Genomic DNA, 18,275 nt, shown 5'->3' on the forward strand with positions numbered 1-18,275 from the left:
TTGAGTTCCTTTAGAATTGACTGGTTGGATCTCCTTGAAGTCCAAGGGACTCTCAAGAGTCTTCTCCAACACCAAGGTTCAGAAGCATCAATTCTTTGGTGCTCAGCTTTCTTTCAAATCTGGTCCTTCACAAATCTGGTCCTTTTCTGTTTCTCACTGTTGCAGTAAGACACGGTAAAGGTGGTGAGGTGTGTCATTAATTTCATCAGAAGAAGTTCCAGGATTTGGAGAGCAACCTGCAAAACCTGACACCTGATTTTTACCTGTTCGTATAAGAGGGATGAGGCTCTTAGAAACTGAGATCTCTGACCAAATGTAACAGCAGGGTTCAGGCCCTTTTAACACTGCTTTAGGATGTGCTGATCCACCCTAGTTTTTCACCAAAGTCCAGGCCCTTGACTGCACCGTTGCCTCCCTTGTGGGTTCAGTGGATCCTTGGAGCTTATGAACATCCTGGGTCGTGACTGGGGTATGTCCTCACGTGGTGACCAGGTGAATAGTGAGTGAGGCTATGGGGACACACACAGGTGAGACTCCCATGATGGCAACGGGGCAGGCAGTCCTGATGAGTGACCTGTCCTGACCACACTAAGAGCATGGGCACTTGTCACTGTTTCTGGGAACTTGCCCAGCACCCCTCTAGGCAGTCCTTCCCGGGGTCCCCAGGCATGGCACTTGCAGGGCAGAAGAACTGTGCTCAAATCACACTCAGGATGGACACCTTTGTTTCCCTTGCCCCTCCTATATGGTCCCCTTGACAGTAACACCTGGATGTTGCTTCTTTTCTTTTTAGCTCCTGGACCAAAAGAGCCCTTTCCACTATCTTGTCAAGTCATAGAAGAGTGTGATGGATCAGTAAGCAGAGAGCTTCACAGACTGTCCAAAGGGGCTCAGACCTGGAAACTCCTCGCAGTTCACTCCTCTTTGGTGGGCTCTGAAAGCACTTTAAGATGGGAGGGAAATGCAGGAGGCTTTTTCGCCATGGCAATGAAAGAATAAGTAAAACACGGATTAGGTTAGGTCATCAGGTAGCCTCACTAGTTTAGTCTCTGAGATGCCCTGATATTTTAAATGTTAAGAGACAAATTTATAAAATGAATTGCCAGTTTTTCAGTTTACCATAGATACTGGAATCTAGCCCTGCTCCCCTGCCTGTGACATCTGCTGGGGAACTGAAGTTGGCCCCTTCAGACAACAATAAGCTGTAACAGTGGGATCTGTGCCCAGGTGGGTGTTGGAGACTAGAGCCTTCATCTCAACAACCTGAGAAGCCAGTGTCAGAGAGGCGCGTTCAGTCCGAGAACCAGTGAGCCAGTGGAGTTGGAAGTTTAGTTGTCAGAGGAAGAAGCCAAAAGCAGGGATCCAAAGTGCTGAGTGTTGAAGATGCATGGGGGAATGGGGAATGGTAAAGCCAGGAAATGTTTAGACACGCGTGCGTGCATGGTCAGTCGTGTACAACGCTTCGCAGTCCTGTGGACTGTAGCACGCCAGGCTCCTTGGCAAGAATACTGGAGTGGGTTGCCATTGCCTTCTCTGGGGATTTTCTTGTCCCAGGGACTGAACCCTCATCTCCTGTGGTTCCTTCATTGGCAGGCAGGTTCTTTAGCCCTGAGTCACCTGGGAAGCCCAAATGTTTAGAACCAGATGTTAAAAATTTAGAACAGACTAGGTAGGTTTCTTGCCTGGAGAATCCCAGGGAGGATGGAGCCTGGTTGGCTGCCGCCTATGGGGTCGCACAGAGTTGGACACGACTGAAGTGACTTAGCAGCAGCAGCAGCAGGTAGGTACACCCATAATACTGGGGATGTTCCAGGGCCATTCATAAAACTTAAAGTCTGATGCTTGCTTTTATGAGGGAAAAAAGTGATGAAATATGTTAGCCCAGCTTGATAAGCAGGGAGGGAGTTGGCACCGTGAGCTGGCCCAGTCATTGGAAGGTGCTCAGTACTGCTTCTTAGTCCCTCTTATCAAATACTTAATAAAAACCAGAACCTAGTGTGAAATGATAGAGATTCTGTCAAGTGGTGGTAAGTGGTAGTTTGATGAACTCACTTCTTCACTTTGAGATGTCTCTGACCAGCATCCAGACATCCGCTTCCAGGACAGTAAATGCTAAGGACAGACAAACAGACTCAGACCCTCAGACTCCCCTTTTTATCAGTGTATTGTGATGACTAAGGAGGCCTCAGCTTATTTTATCCAAGTTAAGAAGCTCCCCTGATAAGGTTTAAATGAATAACTCCTTTTTCTCACCCAGACACCTTCACGTATCAGGGGGTGACTTCATGCCAAAAGGCTTCCCTCCGTCAACGTCAGTCATTGTTTAACTTCTTGTCTCCCACTGAGCAGTGCTCCTAAAAAGTTATGTGTCCCAATCTCAAAGGTAAATTAACCAGATTTTAACTCAGTGAACAAGCATTAAGACAATACCAGAGGTAATGCATATTAAAATTAGGACTTGACTTTCAATTTCATTTTAGGCAGTTGACTTAAACTCACTGAGTGTCAGCCTTCTCAGCAAAATGAAGGAGTCAGGTTTTATTATTTCTAAAATCCCTTCAAGTCAGAAAATTCTGTGTCCCTCTTCTAAGAGCTAGAATTGATGCTTTTGAACTCTGGTGCTGGAGAAGACTCTTGAGAGTCCTTTGGACAGGAGGGAAATCAAATCAGTCAATCCTAAAGGAAATCAACCCTGAATACTATTGCAAGGACCAATGCTGAAGATGAAGTTACAAATTTTGGGCACCTGATACAAACAACTGACTCATTGGAAAAGACTCTGCTCCTGGGAAAGATTGAAGGCAGAAGGAGAGGAGGGTGACAGAGGATGAGGGGGTTGGGTGGCATTACCAATTTAATGGACATAAACTTGGGCAAACTCTGGGAGATGGTGAGGGACAGTGAGGCCTGGCATGCCACAGTCCATGGGGTTGCCAAGAGTCAGACACAACTTGGCGACTGAGCACAGACACAAATATTTAGGTGCTCACTGTTCATCTGAGGCTGGTCATGCAGTACATGCTCTTGTGCAACGGTAACTGTTACTTTAGTAATCTGTCTGTTTTTGCCACTGCTCACAAACTCCAAGGGACAGCTCTCAATGAGTGTTTTGCACTTGTCATTGCATTTAATAAATTAGGTTAACAAATGGACGAAGATGGCAAATCTCATCTGCTCTTTTCAAAAATATCATAGAATCTTACATTTTTCCACACAGAGCTTACTTTTTCTGCAGTTTGGTGGTTTTGTTTGTCATTGTAATCAATTAATTTAATCTTTTGGGAACTTGAAATTGATTGTGGTCTAACATCAAAAGGATCCACCATTTCTTTTCAGTTTACATCGGTAAAGGCACTGAGGAAGCCCCTCAGTTCAGTTCAGTCACTCAGTCGTGTCCAATTCTTTGTGACCCCATGGACTGCAGCATGCCAGTCCTCCCTGTCCATCACCAGCTCCCGGAGTCTACTCAAACTCATGTCCATTGAGTCGGTGATGCCATCCAACCATCTCATCCTCTGTTGTCCCCTTCTCCTCCTGCCTTCAATTTTTCCCAGCATCAGGGTCTTTTCCAGTAAGTCAGTTCTTCGCATCAGATGGCCAAAGTATTGGAGTTTCAGCTTCAGCATCAGTCCTTCCAATGAGTATTCAGGACTGATTTCCTTTAAAATGGACTGGTTAGATCTTCTTGCAGTCCAAGGGACTCTCAAGGGTCTTCTCCAACACCACAGTTCAAAAGCATCAATTCTTCAGCACTCAGCTTTCTCTATAGTTCAACTCTCACATCCATACATGACTACTGGAAAGGTACTGGAAATTCTCCCTGTGGTGTAGAATGAAAACCTAACCCTCACCCATGGCTTTTATTTAGCAGCAGCCCAACTCATAACACCCCTGGAGAAGGCAATGGCAACTCACTCCAGTATTCTTGCCTGGAGAATCCCCATGGACAGAGGAGCCTGGCAGGCTACAGCCCATGGGGTCACAAGAGTCGGACACAACTTGGTGGCTAAACCACCACCACCAACTGATAATTCTAAAAGTAATTTGGAGGTAGTGAGTGGAAGAGAGAGTAAGTAAAGTGAAGCTGGATTTTTGGTTATATTTTAATCAGTCAGTAAAACAGAATTATGGATGATAATGTTGTTCTGAAGATAATTCATTTTGCTTGTTTCTTAGTGGAGAAATTTGCCAGACTTTCCCTTCCCCTTATTGTTTCCAGTACCAGCCACACCAGTCACAAGTGTCTTAGGAAAGATCTAACTGCTGCTTTATCAACACAGACTACAGCAAAGCTCTTGGTTTTCTTTCTCTAAGGTTAGTGAGAGGCATAAAGATACATTCTGACCCTTTAGTATTTCTTTATTTTGTAAGCAATACAGCATTTTTGAAAGACAAAAAGACTACAGATTTAGAATTTCAAAAATCACTTCTTACCCCACATATTTGTTTTCACAACAAAAAGCTTTTTAATATGTTTATACACTTTATATCATGAGTATATATCATTCTAGCAGCAGCAGCAGGTATAGCAGCCAACATCTAATGAACATTTAATGCCAAACACAATTCTAACATCTGGCTTAATTTTTCCGAGCTACCCTGTTAGGTAGGATTTAATATGTTCCTAGTTTCATTGATGGGAAAGCTGAGACACAGAAGTTAAAACAACTTGCCCGAAGTCATATAGCTAATAAGCTGCAGGTATGGAATTGAACGGAGAAGGCAATGGCAAACCACTCCAGTACTCTTGCCTAGAAAATCCCATGGATGGAGGAGCCTGGTAGGCTGCAGTCCGTGGGGTCGCTAAGGGTCGGACTCGACTGAGCGACTTCACTTTCACTTTTCACACATTGGAGAAGGAAATGGCAACCCACTCCAGTGTTCTTGCCTGGAGAATCCCAGGGACGGGGGAGCCTGGTGGGCTTCCGTCTGTGGGGTCACACAGAGTCGGACACGACTGAAGTGACTTAGCAGTAGCAGCATGGAATTGAAACCCAGGCAGTCTGACTCCACACTGTGGGCTCTTGTTATTTACTCAGTCATATAGATATGATCAGCTTCCATGTGAGTTAACATCATCAACAGCATCTCATGACTGATGCATGGGATTCCAGTCTAAGGATATAACAATGGATATAACCAGTCTTCTATTAGTGGATATTTAGAAAGTGAAAGTGTTACTCTTTCGTGTCTGACTCTTTGTGACCCCATGGACTATAACCCTCCAGGCTTCTCTGTCCACGGGATTCTCCAGGCAAGAATACTGGAGTGGATAGCTGTTCCCTTCTCCAGGGGATCTTCCTGACCCAGGAATAGAACTTGGTGTTAATAGGGGAGAATTTTAAAAGTAGTATTTGGCAGTCCTTAGGTTCACCTCAAGAAATGCTTTATTTTCATATGAAAATATGAACCACCGTGACCCTCTGTGAACTATGAGCCAATTTTGTTTTTCATCTAGAAAAGTGCTTTTGTTCTTTTTTCCTTATAAATGATTTTGTAGAAAACCAAATTCGCATTTTCAGAAATTTGGCCTATTACACTACTACCATCCCCAAAGACAGATTTTTAAAACAGTTTGTAATCATGGAGGATGAAAATGCCAAAGAAGAGGTAGTGTTGTCACAGTCTTTTGATACTATTTAATCACTGGAAAAGAGTCTGATGCTGGGAGGGATTGGGGGTAGGAGGAGACGGGGACGACAGAGAATGAGATGGCTGGATGGCATCACCGTCTCGATGGACGTGAGTTTGAGTGAACTCCGGGAGTTGGTGATGGACAGGGAGGCCTGGCATGCTGTGCTTCATGGGGTCACAGAGAGTCGGTCATGACTGAGCGACTGAACTGAACTGAACTGAATGAATATAGAATCTCTAGAAATCGATCTAATTAAAAAATTTGCCTCCAGATTTGAAGATATGTGTGTGTTAGTTGCTCAGTTGTGTCTGACTCTTTGCGACCCCATGGACTGTAGCTCACCAGGCTCCTCTGTCCATGGAATTCTCCAGGCAAGAATACTGGAGTGGTTGCTATTTCCTTCTCCAGGGGAATCTTCCCAACTCAGGGATCAAACCTGGGTCTCCCTCATTGTCGGCAAATTCTTTACCATCTGAGCCACCAGGGAAGCCCTAAATTTAAAGATAACTTCATTTAAATTGTATTATGAGTCTAATGCTTCAAAACTGTCTAGGACTTGGTGTGATTTCAAGTAACTTGGCTTAAAGTTCTAAGACTTATTGTAAGAAAATTAAATTATCTTCAGTGGAGACAAAGGCCTTTTTTTTTTTTTTTTTTTCAGTTTGGGAGAGGATGGTAAGTGCTATTTTGGGGACAGAATTCCCAATAGAAGAGAATCCTTTGGCAGCAAGAATAAACAGATTTGGCAGAATCCACCCTCCAAGCAAAAAGGACTTAGGGTACATGTGACGCTTGGGAGTAGTCCTGAGCTCCAAGGCAGAAAGGGTATCCCTGGAATAAGGGGTGAGTCAGCACCAGACTGTCTGAATGGAAATACTGTCCACAAAAGCTCCTTAGAGCTGCTTCATTAGAAAGTGATACATTTTGTGATACATCCCCTTCCCTAGGGAGGTTTAGTTACTGTTTCAAAGAAGTGATTATATTTTACTCAGGGCTACATTGTTCCCTTTAGCCTTCATTACAACCACCACAACAGTAATAATAATAATAGTAGTAGTAGTAGTAAAATATGTCCTACAAACCTCGATTGTTTTCTGATTCTTTTCCCTTCATTTTCCAGAAAATAAATCACTTATACATCTACAAAAGTACACTAATGACTAATTTGAAGGAGTCTCCTCTTTAATTTTAAGATGCTTTGAAATTCTTTTGTGATGCTGTACATATAGAAAATACTTTTTGTTCATTTTATTTCTGGGGTGAGTGTGGGTATGTATGTGTGTGTGTGCATGTATTCAGCTTACATTTTCAAAGTGATGCTTTCAGTAGAGGTAATCACTATTTGTTTGAATAAATATACTTTGAAAGATGGATGACAGGTAGCCCTCCCATCCACGTGTAATTGCGTGTTTAATTATATGTCACACTGCTGATTTAGTGTGGCTGGGTATGATATTCATGAAGATTTAGCAGGGTGGTAAGAAAACTCAACCGTTTGAATATTCATTTCTCTTTGCGTCCAAATGTCTGGAGGTGGAAACAGTGGGTGGAATGGAGATCCCGATACACATTTCTACAGAGACAGAGAGAACACAACTGCTCCAAAGCAGTTTCTTTTTTCACTCAACAACCCTTTACCGAGTATTGGCTCTATGCCAGATACTGATTTGCTTCCTGGGACATTCCTTCATCGGAATCTACTCCTGCCTTTGTAAAGGCCCCACGCCCCTCTCCTTCCCACAACCACAGCAGACGTGCAGTGTCTTTACCGAAAAGGTTTGGATTTTTCCTGCCTTGAAGCTCAACTTTGCAGCTCCGTCCTTGAAGTCTCTGCAAGAGTGGAGTTTTATTTATAATAATCTTTGTTTTCCTTTATAAAATAAACCCCAGGATGGAAAAATATTTTAGAGAAAAAAGAAGAGATTAATATCAGGAGCGTTTTCTTACGTTTCTATGGACTTGTAAACATTTTAATGGCTGCATGTTCTTCCACTATGTGCCTCAGTTTCCTAACATTCACCCCAAACTTGATTCACAGTTTGGATTCATTTCCTTAGGGTAAGATTACTGAGTCATTGTAAGACCCTTAATACAAACTGCCAAACCATTTTCAGAAAATTTATAGCACCTTATGGTCCCATTGAGGATCTATTTACTGTTTATATTATAACACCCTTACCCTCATCAAATACTAAAACTTGGAAAATCTTGACTTTATTTTTGGGGGATTTAATTTTCATTTTTCTTATTACTAGTGAAACTGAACATTTCCCACATGGTTATTAGACATTTTTGCTTTCTCTTTCCTGGGTCATCTATCTGTCCTCTGCCTGTATTTCAAGTTTTTATAGTTTTCTTATTCGCTTGCTTATGAAACTTATTTCATATTAAGGATATTACCATTTTGTCTTTAGTATTTATTGATCACATTTGGGTAAAAATCCCTCCAATTACATTATTCACAGTCATATCATCACTTAGAACATATGGCTTGTTTTGTTCAATGTGATCAGCTTTATATCATTTTATGTAACAGGTGGTTTTGATGTTTAAAAATTAAGAATACATACATTAGAGTCAAAAAGGAAAAAAAAAAAACCTATTCCAGAAACTTCTATAAAATAAAATAGAATGTATAAGAGTTAAATTGTGATGGATCTGGGTTCTCTCAGTGCTTCTGTATTGACATTTCCATTCTTACTGCATTTAATGTATGGCCCTCTGTGGTGGCTCAGATGGTAAAAAATCTGCCTGCAATGTGGGAGACCTGGGTTCGATCCCTGGGTTGGGAAGATCCCCTGGAGAAGGGAAAAGCTACCCACTCCAATATTCTGGCCTGGAGAATTCCATGGACTGTATAGTCCTTGGGGTCACAAAGAGTCAGACACAACTGAGCAACTTCTACTTTCTCTGGTGTGCTTGCTACAAAACTGTAAGAGCTGTGTCAGACTAAACACTTGAGACAGGAATTTACTGGATTCCAGCTGAAATTCTAGAAAAATTCCCTCATCCCCATACTCCTAGAGGCCTTGAACAGCAGTCCCTCATGTGTTCTCCTTTGCCTTTCAGACAATTCCTCCTCTCTTCAGGAGGATGAAGAGGTAGAGATGGAGGCCATCAGCTGGCAGGCCGGCAGCCCAGCCGTGAATGGACACCCCACCACACCAGTGACCTCTGCGCGTTTCCCCAGCTGGGTCACTTTTGATGACAATGAAGTCAGTGGCCCTTTGTCCCCCATCACATCTCCTCTGAAGCCAGAAACACTGCCTCTTGCCTCTGTGACCCCAGATGGACCTTACAACTCAACAGGGTCATTTAAGAAGCGGGAACGGCCCAAGAGCAGTTTGATGAACTTCTCCAAAGTTCAGAAGCTAGACGTGTCCTCTGTAAGCCATCCACCTGCTGTGCCTGAGGCTCCACCTTGGAGGGCCACCAATCCTTTTCTGAATGAGACGCTACAGGATGTGCAGCCCTCCCCCATCAACCCTTTCCGAGCTTTCTTTGAGGAGCAGGAGAGGCGAGCCCAGAACAGTTCTGTGGCCGGTACCCCAGGCAAGAGCCAGAGAGATTCCCTCATTGTCGTCTGCCAGGACGCCATCAGGTTTGAGGACTCAAGCAGAAACCAGTCACGCTCGGATGCTGTGGAAAAACTCAAGCAGCTCCAAATCGAGGATTCCGACCACTTGGCGGGTGTGCCACTCCCTGATGATGACCCGAGCGCCTGGGCCGAGCTGGATGACCACTCAGCAGGCTCCGAGCAGTTCCCGCCCAGGGACGGGTGGCCCATGATGCTTAGGATCCCCGAGAAGAAGAACATCATGTCCTCCAGGCACTGGGGGCCCATCTACGTCAGACTGACAGACGGTGGTTACCTACAGCTGTATTATGAGCAGGGCCTGGAGAGGCCATTCCGTGAGTTCAAGCTGGAGAGGCGCCATGAGATTTCCGAACCCCGGCTCCAAAACTACGACGAGAACGGTAGGATCCACAGCTTGCGGATAGACCGCGTCACCTACAGGGAGAAGAAGAAGTACCAGCCTAAACCCGCCGTGGCTCACTTGGCCGAGAGGGAGCAAGTCATCAAGCTGGGCACCACCGACTACGAGGACTTCCTGAGCTTCATCCGCGCGGTTCAGGACCGCCTCATGGCGCTGCCGGTGTTGTCGATGGAGCTGAGCACGGTCGGCCTGAACTACCAGGAAGAGGAGATGACGGTGGACGTCCAGGACGAATTCTCCGGCCTCGTGAGCAAGGGAGACAACCAGATCCTCCAGCACCGGGTCCTGACACGGATCCACGTGCTGAGTTTCCTCTCGGGGCTGGCCGAGTGCCGGCTGGGGCTCAACGACGTCCTGGTCAAGGGGAACGAGGTGGTGTCCCGCCAGGACATCGTGCCCACCACCACCGCCAAGTGGATCCGGCTCCGCGAGTGCCGCTTTCACGGCTGCGTGGACGAGGCCGCGTTCCGCGGCTCTCGTGCCATCCTCTTCACCCCTCTGGACGCCTGCCGCTTCGAGCTCATGCGGTTCCGGACGGGGTTCGCCGAGAAGACCCTGCCCTTCACGCTCAGGACGGCGGCGAGCATCCACGGGGCGGAGGTGGAGCTGCAGAGCTGGCTGCGGATGTCGGCGGGCTGCTCCTCCAACTGGGACCCCCTCACCCAGGTGCCCTGCGAGAACGTGATGGTCCGCTACCCCGTGCCCAGCGAGTGGGTGAAAAACTTCCGCAGGGACAGCGTGCTGGGGGAGAAGTCTCTGAAAGCCAAGGTGAACCGGGGGGCGAGCTTTGGCTCAGCCAGCGCCTCCGGCTCTGAGCCGGTCATGAGAGTCACCCTGGGGACTGCCAAGTACGAGCATGCCTTCCACGCCATCGTGTGGAGGATAAACCGACTGCCCGACAAAAACTCAGGTAGGCAGAGCTCCCTCTTCTTTGAGAGCCGCCGCGCCGGGCCAAAGAGCTGGGATCCAAGTGCCGCTTTCTCTTCCCCTGCCAAGTGCTGGTTTTGTGCTATGTGAGGGGAACGGTGATGGGGAGGGTAGGGGGAATGGACGGCCAGGAGTCACAAGCTATTTGAGCGAGGTTAAGTCACAAACCTGCATGACCCAGGTCCTCCCTTTTTATTCCCCTACCTTCTTCACACTTCTTTCGTGAAACGATGCGTTCTTCTTCTCAGGGCGGTTGTCAAGCACATTTCTAAGACAGCTTATGAATTTGTTCTCTGACTTAAAGTTTTAGCTGGTGTTGGAAGCTGGTTTTCTTTTTCCAGACCCTAGAAGGCTTCGGGGTTTTGAAGAGACGTCTGCATCCTGCTGCTGCTGTTGTTGTCATTGAGTTGCTGAGTCATGTCCAGCCCTTTGCCATCCCATGGGCTGCTGCACGCCAGGTTTCCCTGCCCAAGTGCAGGTAAAAGGGCCAGGTGATGGCCCATCGTGTACAGGGTAGGCGGGGAGTTAGATTTATGATTCCAGAAACCCTGTGCAAGGCCCGTCAGTCATAATGTCCCAAGCTTAGAGCTGGGATTTGGGCATGGGGAAGGGGCCTCCAAGGGCTTCCCTGGTGGCTCAGATGGTAAAGAAATCCGCCTGCAATGCGGGAGACCCAGGTTCAGTCCCTGGGTTGGGAAGATCCCCTGGAGAGGGGAATGGCAACCCACTCCAGTATTCTTGCCAGGGAACTTCACAGATGGAGAAGCCTGGCAGACAGGGCATGGGGTTGAAAGAACCATCCACGGCTGAGCGACTTTGAGAGGGAGAGAGGGAAGGGGCCTCTGATCAGACTGTAGACATCCTGGACATGAAGGTCCAGAAGGACTGGAACGCTACATGACAAAGAGTAAGGGAAGGAGTGTTCGACTGAAGGAGACAGCTTACCAGCCCTTGCTGGCCTGTGCACAGTGAGCAGGGGTGCTTGTGTGCTTGGGTGAGCCCAAAGGCGATGGCTTTCCTCTTGGGTCCGGTGAGATTTGGTGGAATGACAAAACTAGGGAGTGAGCTGGTTTTATTTCTTAGAGTAAGTCTGGGTGATCCCAATGGCAGGCAATAAAGCCCATGGTCCTTTAAACCACCTCTCATCTGTAATAAACAAAAGTGGGTATTTTGGCCAACAACAACAGCAGCAAATGTTTGGAAAAACTGTTGGTTAAACTTTTCCTTATGCAGATATTCTTTATTCCGTTCTCCCTGTTAAATCCTAACAACATAATTAGAGTCTTCATTTCCTGTTCGGAGTGTGGAGTGGCTGTGTTTTACCCTAGATGCCATATGACGTGAAGCCAAAAGGCAATACGATCCGGTCAGCTCCCCCGGCGGGCCAGGCGGGGGACACACACCAGAGCTTTCTGTGTCCGACGCTGGGTGTAGTGGCACAGACTAAAGGGACAATTGGGCTTCTGTGTTTGAGGCTGGACTGGCCACCCTGTTGCTAACTGGGCAGGAGTTTTAAAGCCTTCCTCTCGGCGCCTGCTTGTTCACTTTTCTGAGGCCAGCACGGTGTCACCTGGCTGACAGCACCGGGATTTTTGTCTCGGCCCATCTGAACTGACGGCAGAGAGGAGAGACCCTCAGCTCTCCTGTGGCACAGATGCTGTGGCACGGAGGCCCCTTGAGAACAGAGCTGAGGTCACAGGGGGAGATTGCTGTTTAGCCTGCTGGAGGGGTAACATCACAAAAAGTAGGGCCTCCAGTTTGTGTTTACTGGGATTTTCAGCTCTGCAATTTAGTAAGCATGGATTCAGGTCACTTCCTTATGGAATAACTGGATTTTCAAGCTGGAAGGGACCTGGGGGATGACTTAGGCAAACCTCTTCCTTCCACAGATGAGAAAATTAAGGACCAGGAGTGACCTGACCCATCACATCTAGGGTCTTCTTTTATTCTCAATACCCCTGCTGCCTCTCGGTAGGTCATACAGAACAGACACAAACTTGAAGTAACTTCCATTATGAGCACAGGGATTTGCAGTTTCTTCACATACCTCCTTTGCTTCAAAGTTCCTTCTCTCAAATATTGAAAGGTACCACGTGAGGGGCTTTACAGGCAGCAAGGATTGACTGCCCTCTTTCAGCAGAAAGAGAGAAACTGTCAGGAAGATACAGGTGGTCTCGGAGAACTGGAGGATCAAGCAGGCTTCAGAAAGGATAATTCTGGAAGGCAGGAGCTGTGGGAGGTGTCCTCAGGCTGCAGCCACTGGGACAAACCACCACTAGCCATTCCGTGCCACTTCCCGAGGCTCAAAGGTCATGACTGACAGGACCACCAAGATGACACGCGGTGGGCTGCGGCTGCTGCTGCAGCTGAAGTTGCTTCAATCGTGTCCAACTCTGTGCGACCCTATGGACAGCAGCCCACCAGGCTCCTCTGTCCACAGAATTCTCTAGGCAAGAATACTGGAGTGGGTTGCCATTTCCTTCTCCCGAGATGCAGTGCTGGGGAAGAGTATTTCTCAGAAAGAGAGAAGAAAAAAAAAAAAAAAAGATTGTTACCAGATTAAAAAGGGAGTAGCTACAGGATAGGGAATACATCATCCTCAAGCAACAGCAACTAGTTTCCTTAAGGCTTCCCAGGGTGGGAAGTATTCAGCAGGCTGAAGGCCAGGTCAGTGCAGCCTATCTATCGCATAGGTTATTTCCAGGTTACTGGCACCTTACTTGTGAACGATTGTTAAAATACAGGACATCACAAGAATATCTGGGGATGTTTCTCACTTAAACCTACCCCATGCCCCTCCTCAATTACTGATTTGCTGTCATGGTTGTGTTTTTAGAAGTGAAACCCCACCCCCACCCCCCCCACCCCCAAGAATTTCTTATTTTACTTCTGGCCAACAGTATATTTCTGTATCAGTTTAGGAAATTGATAGCACCCCATTTCTGGCAACTGGAAATGTACAGGATCTGAATTCTAGGCAGAGTGCAGGGTCTTACCGTTGCTGGTGTTCTGTGTTCTGCACCCTCTGCCTTTCCCATCCAGGGCTCCATCCAAGAACCCAGAGAGCTGGTGATGATCTATTAGTAACTGTCGCCTGTCTGAGCTCTGCTGTCTCAGTCTGGAGATAGCTTTGGGGAGGTGCCTTTGTAAGGCTCTTATTTGTCAGAATCCTCACATCTCTGCAGTGGAAGAGGACTGAACCTCTGCCCATGTACCCCACCTGCGGTGGCCCTGCAACCCTAGCTCCCGGAGGCGGGATGGTCAGACCGAGAGGCAGCAATGGCCAGGCTGGCATCCCGGGCCTTGCCAGCACCCCGAGCCTGCAGCCACAACAGGGCCATCCCAACAAAGGGTCCTGCAAAAGGCTAACAAGCCCCCCACTGGATTCCTACATGGCTCCTGCCAGCGGGGCCTGTCCATGTTCTCCCTCTCACCCTAATCCCAAGGGCGTTCCTGATTCCTAGAAGGCACCCGGAACAAGTTGTGTGCTTTCCCAGACTGTCTGCCAGGGAACAAAACATTCTGTCCTGCATCGGTAGCTTTCTTTGCTGGAATTCCAGTTCTCGTTAGATTAGGTAAAGAGAAAAAAATTTCCAATAAGGCTCCCCTTCCATGAGAAATAGCGGTCTGAATCTTAATGTTAAATTTTTTCAACATCATTGAATAAGATGACATAATCTGTGAGCTAATTAGTACATCATTATGAATTAAACTATCAATTCAGTTCAATTCAGTCGCTCAGTCGTGTCTGACTCTTTGTGACCCCATGGACTTCAGCACGCCAGGCCTGCCTGTCCATCACTAACTCCCGGAGTTTACTCAAACTCATGTCCATTGAGTCGGTGATGCCATCCAACCATCTCATCCTCTGTTGTCCCCTTCTCCTCCTGCCTTCAATCTTTCCCAGCATCAGGGTCTTTTCCAATGAGTCAATGAATTCAGTTTCAATTTGATTCCAATAAATTAAACTATACTAGCTTTCAAAATTGCATGTCCCTATCTGTCGGGCTTCCCAGGTGGATCAGTGGTAAAGAATCTACCTGCCAATGCAGGACATGCAAGAGACACCAGTTTAGTCCCTGAGTCGGGACAATTCCCTGGAGTAAGAAATGGCAATCCACTCTGCTGCTTCTGCTGCTAAGTCACTTCAGTCGTGTCCAACTCTGTGTGACCCCACAGACGGCAGCCCACCAGGCTCCCCCATCCCTGGGACTCTCCAGGCAAGAACACTGGAGTGGGTTGCCATTTCCTTCTCCAATGTGTGAAAGTGAAAAGTGAAAGTGAAGTCGCTCAGTCATGTCCGACTCGTAGCGACCCCATGGACTGCAGCCCACCAGGCTCCTCCGTCCATGGGATTTTCTAGGCAAGAGTACTGGAGTGGCTTGCCATTGCCTTCTCCTGGCAATCCACTCTGGTGAAAGTGAAAGTTTAAGTCACTCAGTCGTGTCCGATTCTTTGCAACCCCATGGACTATAGCTTGCCAGGCTCCTCTGTTTGTGTGATTCTCCAGGCAAGGATACTGGAGTGGGTTGCCATTCCCTTCTCCAGGGGATCTTCCAGACCCAGGGATTGAACCATGGTCTCTGCATTGCAGGTAGATTCTTTATTGGCTGAGCCACCAGGGAAACCCACCTGTTCCAGTATTTTTGCCTTAAAAATTGCCTGGACAGAGGAGCCTGGAGGGCTAGGGACAGAGGAGCCTGCTGGTCAGAGTCAGACACGGCTGAGCACACAGCATATCTGTCCACAAGCCCCAGCATCCATTGGTTGATGCTAGAACTCAAGAAAGAACGTTGTTTTCATAGAATTTGCTGTGAATACTGTTTGGTGGGGTGAGCAGAGGAGAGTCAGTTTTGTGGAAAGTTATGATTTTCAATGTTTCAACAATATGTAAATAAGGGTAATGAGATAAAACTGTCGTTGAGGATGCTATTGAATTAAGAACCTCCTCTATCTGCTTTATGATGATCAAATAGCAATATATTGAGAGGAGTCTCGGACATAATTTGGAGTCAGTTAGATATGAATTTCATTCCTAGTTCTACAGTTTAATGGCTGTGACCTCAGGCAATTTACTTAAACCTTTCAGGGAAATCTGTTTCCTCTTTTATAAAACAGCGTTATTAATACCCAGCTCATTAAGAATGAAATTAGATAATGCTTTTAAGTGTTTATCACAGTCTCTGGCCTGTAATAAACGTTCCGTAAGTGATGGCTGTATAATGACATCTGTGGTTACACAGTTTAAAAAAAGCTGAATCAATTCATTTTCAAATAATGTAATTTTGACTACTACATGTATCTTAAATTCTTTTCCCAAAAAACTGCAATCTTTTTCTTAAGTACTGCTTTTTAGAAAGAACTACTGAAATATGTTACATTTGTGAAACAGAGCAAAACAAATACTTCACTCTGTAATGTTTTCCTTGGAGAGCGGGTGTGGATGTCCTCACTCTCCGAGATTAAAATGTCCTGCCCAGACCAATAGAGGAAGTTGGAATTGTTTATTTGGGGAAACTCAGATAACCAAGGGCTGTTTCAGTTACCTCATGAAGTCAGAGGCACACTGTTTATCCATAGTAAGTTGCTTTATGGGGTTCCTTACGGCTTTTTCTCCACCCCTGTCACCCTGCAAACCCTGGTACTGAGGTTTGAGGGCTGTGAGGTTGTCACACAGACAAATCAGTTAAGAGTGTCTGGGAGGCGGACCGCTGGGTCCAGTTTTTTTGGCTCTGCCACTTGCTAGCTATGACCCTGGGCGGTCGACCTCACCTCCCGAAGCCTTAGTTCCTAATCTGTACAAATGTAACAAAGCACAGCCTCAGAGGACGGTCATGAAGATGCAGTGAGAGAATCTGCAGAGAGCACTTTGCACACGACCTGGATCAGAGTTCTCAGAATACGTCTCCTGCCATATCTGACCAGTGGCGGCGGCAACGCGTCCATGGCGAGGCAGGGAACTCAGCTCTGGCTCTTCTCCCCCAAGTAGTCTGGTAACAATCTTCAGATGAAAATCAGACCATAAGTTTGCCTTCCAGATACAGCAGAACCAGCCACAGATTTGTAGAGTTAAATAGCAGTAAGGGCCGATGCCTGGCCTTGTTCAGCTCACCCTTTCCCACCAACGCCCAGCTCCGCACTTCATCCTTGAGGAAGAAGCCTGGAGAGAACGAAGGCTCTGGGTGTGGGGTCCTCGCACTTAGAAGAGTTGCAGGTCAAATCCAGGACTAGCAGGTCCTGGCTGTTAGTCTTGTGTTCTCCCTGGTGTTCCGTGTGCATGACTACATGCTCAGTCGTGTCCAATTCATTGCGACCCCGTGGACTGTAGCCCACTGGACTCCTCTGTCCACAGGGTTTCCCAGGCAAGACTGCTGGAGTGGGTTGCCATTTCCTCTTCCAGGGCATCTTCATGGCCCAGGGATGGAACCCGGGTCTCCTGCATTGGCAGATTCTTTACCACTGGGAAAGATGTCTTTCTAGGGAGACATCTGGGAAACCATGCTTCCCTAATGCCAATGTGCAGTTTCTAAGGGCTTTGTTATTTACATATTTCATTCACCTGGAAAACATGCCAAAAGCATTAAAAATATATATATATGAACAGCTATGAAGAAAATTCAATTCAGCTTTCAAAAGAAATTGATGATTTTGCTCCAGGTGGCTGTCTCTGATGTTTTAGTAGGTGCTAAGTGCTGATCTCTTTTATTCCTTTCTGCCAATCTACAATCTCTATTTCTTGGTATTTGTGCTGTGTTCACCTTGCGCTCTGACCTGAGCAGGCAGAGTGAGCCTCACTTCCCAGGTCATGGGTTTTATTGCTAGGAAACCAGGCTACTGTAATGGACAGTGTTACGTCCAGCGGTCTGAGACATATACATGCAGCGTGGTTTCTGCCAAGGCCGGTCCTCTGCTCAGTGTTGGACCCTCTGAAAGGCTGCCAGGCCTCCTTTGTTTGTTACTCAGGCTCTCCTTCCATTTCTTCGCCAAAGAACCCAAACCCTAAATTCTTTGCTTCTCTTTTATAGCTTCTGGTCACCCACACTGTTTCTTCTGCCACCTTGAACTTGGCTCAGACCGGGAAGTGCCTTCCAGATTTGCCAATCACGTGAATGTCGAGTTCAGCATGCCTACAACGTCTGCCTCCAAAGCTGCCGTGAGATCCATCTCTGTGGAAGACAAGACGGACGTCAGGAAGTGGGTCAATTATTCCGCACACTACAGCTACAAGGTAGCCTCAGGGGGCATCGAGCTAATGCTTCCAAGTCTGCCTATTTACCCCCAAATGCTCCCTGCTCCCATTCCTTTTAGCACTGCCCACCCAGGGTGTAGATGGGCGCTCCGGCCACTGTGGAGGTGGCCCACCGTGCATAGCTGTGGTTGAGTCTGCTCCGAGCTAAATGAATAATCCTGCTCGTGGGCAACAGAAAGGCTGGAAAGAGAAATAGAGGCTAATGAAAGCGGAGGATATAATGTCTCAGTTGTCATGAACAACGACAAGAGTCATGGTTAAGGGGATTATTATTACTCGTTTATCATATAATTTATGTGCAGGGGAGTGGGCTTGGAAGTGCAGGCAGGCTCAGGAAAATGCTAACTCTAAGCATATATTTCAGCTGCAGATGTTGATGAAGTGGATCTGAGTGACGTTAAAACACATCTGACCTGGTCACTGTGCTGTAACAGAGCAATCTCAAAAGCCAAGCAAACCTTTATAG

The 18,275-nt window shown here is 46.9% G+C and overlaps 1 protein-coding gene across 6 annotated transcripts in view; it reads left to right on the plus strand.

Moving 5' to 3' along the window:
- Positions 1-18,275, plus strand: part of STON2 (stonin 2) — a 170,635-nt gene that overhangs the window by 142,628 nt on the left and 9,732 nt on the right. For all 6 annotated transcript variants that reach the window (XM_088839412.1, XM_055437435.2, XM_055437436.2 and 3 more), the window contains 2 exons: positions 8,705-10,543; positions 17,586-17,788. In XM_088839412.1, the coding sequence (XP_088695538.1) occupies positions 8,705-10,543; positions 17,586-17,788 (2,042 nt within the window). The remainder of the gene's footprint in view (positions 1-8,704; positions 10,544-17,585; positions 17,789-18,275) is intronic.

This window comes from Moschus berezovskii, chromosome 9 (genome assembly GCF_049115385.1).
Source record: "Moschus berezovskii isolate FMDL1 chromosome 9, NW_MosBer_1.0, whole genome shotgun sequence".
NCBI classification, from domain to species: Eukaryota; Metazoa; Chordata; class Mammalia; order Artiodactyla; family Moschidae; genus Moschus; species Moschus berezovskii.